At 39.0% G+C, this 4,794-nt stretch overlaps 1 protein-coding gene across 1 annotated transcript; it reads right to left on the minus strand.

The window, feature by feature from the left end:
• Positions 1-3,595: 3,595 nt before the first annotated feature.
• LOC108783916 (olfactory receptor 5V1-like) lies at positions 3,596-4,516 on the minus strand. The gene has a single exon (XM_018552626.1). The coding sequence runs from the start codon at positions 4,514-4,516 to the stop codon at positions 3,596-3,598; it is 921 nt and encodes a 306-aa protein (XP_018408128.1).
• Positions 4,517-4,794: the final 278 nt, after the last annotated feature.

The following is a 4,794-nucleotide window of genomic DNA, read 5'->3' on the forward strand; positions in this document are numbered from 1 at the left end:
ATCTGGAGCAGCTGTGCATGGCAGCCAATCAGCTTCTCTCCTCAGTTTGTTCAGATAAGATTTGAAAATGAGAGAGAGGTGCTGATTGGTTGCCGAGCACAGCTGCACCATATTTTGTCTGCTCCAGTTCTGATAAATTCCCTTCAATGTATACTCTATATAAGTATACTTCTACATATGCAAATACTTATACATTTAAAATTGAAAAAAAAATACTTTTTATAATGTGCTAGAAAAAGTTTCATCCGCTAATAGAACTTTTGTGGTCATGGTTTCTTTAAATGATTCTGTATAGTAATGTATGAAAGAACAATACAAACATCTGTCTGGGACTCAGGATAACAAGAAGTGCCTGAATAAGGAGTTTCATGGCAGGATCACCAGGTAGTACTTTAATAAACCTGTAGATTTAAAAATATTGAAAATGATTCTTGAAGAAAAGTTTACATCTACAGTCGGGTTTACATCTGCTTTATCCAATGCTGAATCTTTGTGCTGCTTTATGTAAACGATTATTTATGTTATCATTATTGATCATTGGAAATATACTTAACTCTCATGCAGGGAATTTGGGAAATAAGTAACTCAAAAAAGTCAAACTGAGAAAGTGTAACGTTTTTTGAGGAAGTATTTGCCCAGCAGAGGGCAGACAAGTACAAACAAATGTATGGATGAATTTCAGTATCATTACCTCTTCTGCCGTAGTCCTTTAACGGTATTGCGGGATTTCATTTTTTCCCCGCTACATCTGTAATACAAAAATGTAACTTTCCTATGCTATAACTCATACTTTTGTTTCAGCAATGAGACTGACCTTCTCAGCTATTAACCATTTTTTGTAGTTTTCAATAAAGTAGGTAAGACTTAGAACTTATGTCAAGTTTCTTATTGTTGACTGTGTCCTTGTTGAAGAGATTTACCCTCATTTCCTTTCCCTGGCTGACACCAGGACAAGAAATGTGAAGGTGCGGGTGCCGTTGACAATACAACAGATGAGACAGATATGATATCCCTTCCATACTCATTTAAAGTGAAGTGCTCTTTTTTTCGGTCTCCTATCACTTCCCTTTATTGTCACACACTCACACTTCTCTTCCAATGGTGCAAATCTCTGCAACTCTGCAAGTTCAGCTAAGTACTTTGCTTGTGTTAAAAAATACATTTAAAGAGTAACTCCAGGGATTTTTTTAATTAACCCTAGGTGCTAGAATAACAAAGATATACTCACCCGAAGCTCCAAGCCAGTCAACTGTCATGGTGCTCCCTCCGGCCTGTCTACCCCTCCCTACAGGATTGCAATCTTCCTCAGCATCCTCACATCTATACAATGTGTATGGACATTAATGATTTACGGGACCTTAGACTGCTGCAGAGGTGGGGGAGAGATGTTGGAAGGACTGGTCTAAGAAGAAGCCAACTCAGAGCTTTGAGTGAGTATATCTTTGTATTTTTGGTACCTAGATACAAATGAGCAGTTAACCCTGGCAGAGGGAGCGTAGCCCCACTGCCAGGGTTAATAAAAAAACTCCTGGAGTTCTTCTTGAATGATGTCTTCTTACAGAATACAAAACTGCATTCACTTGTGTCGTCAATATCTGCCTGAAGTTTAGCTTTAAAGACCTCACAAATTATATACAGAACCTTTTAGAAACAAAGTTATAGAATTAAAAGATTTAAAAAAATGTAATTCTCAAATCCCTCAAAACCTCCAAAATGCCTGGCCCGGACGGATTTTCGGCTTTATACTACAAAAAGTACTCAGACACCCTAGCCCCCCACCTGACAGCCATGTAGCGTCTGATCACCATCTGTCGACGCCTTTCGCCCCTCCCATATTACGGGGCTTCGTCAGGACATGGGTTATGGGCTGGGAGGTTTGCTCTTAAGTACTCAAGTATGCATCCCATTTGCTTTCCGGTTCATTGGTTTTAGTTCCGGATTGCAGTTAACTTTTCTGAGAACATCAATCACATCATGTATAAGTTGAAAATGGAGTGTATATTCGGCTGTGTAGATAAACAAATAAGAATGTCTTTTATTTTATTTTTAATTTGTATCTAAGTAATGTCTGATATAGACTCACCAGCATTCCCTATCCTGGGTGGCACTTGTCAGGGTTGCCCTCTCTCACCCCTCCTTTTCCTCCTGGCCATCGAGCCCCTAGCACATCTAATCCGCACTAATCCCAACATCCATGGTATTGTCCGGGGAAATACTGACTACAAACTTCATATGTTCACAGACTATATCTTGCTCACCCTCTCCCAGCCCATTGTATCCCTTCCCAACCTGCTATCGCTTCTACACTCCTTTGCCCAAGTCTCAAACTTAACGGTTAACGATGATAAATCCTGCGCACTCAATATCTCCTTAACAACACAACAAGTTACTGCCCTAAGTCACAACTTCCACTTCAAATGGCACACCTCCCACATAAAATACCTGGGAGTTAACATTTCCCGCACTTACGACACTTTATACTCTACTAACTACCCCCCAATTTTTAAAACCCTACGGGACCTCCTGTCCTCCTGGACGCGACAAAGACTCTCCTGGATGGGCAAAATTAACACGGTCAAAATGACCATCCTCCCTAAACTGCTATACCTCTTTCGCACTCTGCCCATACCGATACCCCGAAAGGAACTCGAGCGGTTCCAGGCCCAGGTAGTCTCATTCGTCTGGAGCACAGGACGTCCCAGGGTGTCCAGATTCACTCTACATACACATAAACGAGACGGTGGCCTGGGCCTCCCCCACTTCCACAAATATTACCTGGCGGAACACATTGCCTCTATAGTCAGATTTTTCCAATCCCCCAATAATCCACTCTGGGTTGACCTAGAGGCACTTGCGTGTAGCCCTTATTCATTGTGCTCCCTACCCTGGTAACCTAATAGCCCTCTAGGCAACCAAAATAAAAAAGCTCATTCCAGTCAGACCCAGTGCCCCCCTCCCTCCCACTCCTCCTCCCCCCCTTCTTTTCTTTTTCTTTCCTCTTTGCCCCTTGCCACCTGGCACACTGCCTTCCGGATTCCCTTATTCGGACAACCCTCTTTCAGCGGGATCTACTCCCGGCTTGAAGAACCCGGAGCACTTATGACCTCAATTGAGACCCACTTGATAACAGACAATGTCTCTGTGTTCCTGAGTTACCTGTACTTCTGTATTGTTTACTGTATTATGTAACCTACCTAATGTCAAAACTCAATAAAAACTTTGAAACGAAAAAAAATTTAATTCAAAATTAATGCAGAGGATGAAATTTTGTTTTAATAATAACTAACAAGTACTTGTAGACAAGTAATAGTAACTATTTTAATACAAAAGTATGTAGCAATATTACTAGACATCTCCAGTTGGTGTTCCAATAAAATCCAGTTCTTCAGTCACCCCAACTGGTCACATTTTCAGGGTAACTATCATATGTGTTAGATACTTAAACATGAGGTGCATATTATTCTTCCTCATTCTATGTGGTTTTATAGCAGAGGAGTTCACAAGTTCGCAAGTTTACATCTACTTTAAATAACAATATAATAAAATAAAAAATACACTTTAATAATTAGATACAATAGAAACCAATATTTTTTTTTTAAAGGTGCAATATCTTTTTAATTCCTAATTTTACTTCTCTGTTTCTAAGAGTGTAGATAAAAGGGTTTAAAAGAGGTGCAATCACTGTATACATTAAAGATACTACTTGCTCTTGATCCATCCCATAACTTGATTTGGGTCTAAAATACATAAAAATTCCAGACCCATAAAATATTGTAACAACTATCAAGTGAGAGAAGCAGGTTGAAAAGGTCTTCCTCCTCCCAGAACTTGAATGCATTTGTAGAATTGTTGAGATGATCTGTAAGTAGGAGAACATTGTTAATATAAATGAGGCGATGACAACACAACTGACAACACCAAATATTGTGCATTCGTTGATCCAGGTATTTCGACATGACAGTTGTAGCAATGGTGGAACGTCACAGAAGAAATGGTTAATCTGATTAGATTTGCAAAATGGCAAAGAAAACGTAAGGGTTGTGTGTATTAATGCATTTACTGCCCCAATGGACCATGATCCAACAATGTGCTTAATGCAAGTTTCTCTGTTCATAATAACGGGATATAACAAAGGTCGGCAAATGGCGTTATATCGATCGTATGCCATGGCTGCCAACAAATAACACTCTGTTCCTCCGAAAGTCAAGGTACAGTACATCTGAGTGGCGCAGCCATAAAAAGAGATACGTTTTTGATCTGATAACAAGTTAGGTAACAGGTTTGGAACAGTACTTGTCACGTAAAGTATTTCCAAAAATGAGAAATTTCCAAGAAAAAAGTACATTGGAGAATGGAGATTTGGATTTAAGTTATATGTAATGATTATACACATATTTCCACCCACTGTAACAACATACATTAAAAGGAATAGGGGAAAAAGAAAAAATTGGCTTTCCCCTAACTTGGAAAATCCCAGAAGGATAAATTCTGTTACTACAGTGTTATTTGCATCCATTTTACTTTTCTGTAAATGATTCAAATGGCAATTAATAAATATATTGGCGGCTGATAAACAAAAACATATTTCTCAATAGCGGTTCACTTTTTTGTTTTTAAAATGTAAATTGTTGGCCTGCCTGTCGTTTAAATGAATCTAAAGCCAAAGTTTATTTCAGTTCAGAAAGAGTTTAGAATGGTTAGAACCTCACTATGGAGATTTTCTCTCTCTATTTCTGTTGCTGACCTTTGTCACGGGGACTGAAAGTAATGGGTGATCCAAAATTGTATAATGTC

This window comes from Nanorana parkeri, unplaced genomic scaffold (genome assembly GCF_000935625.1).
Source record: "Nanorana parkeri isolate BGI_ZX_2015 unplaced genomic scaffold, ASM93562v1 scaffold94, whole genome shotgun sequence".
NCBI classification, from domain to species: domain Eukaryota; kingdom Metazoa; phylum Chordata; class Amphibia; order Anura; family Dicroglossidae; genus Nanorana; species Nanorana parkeri.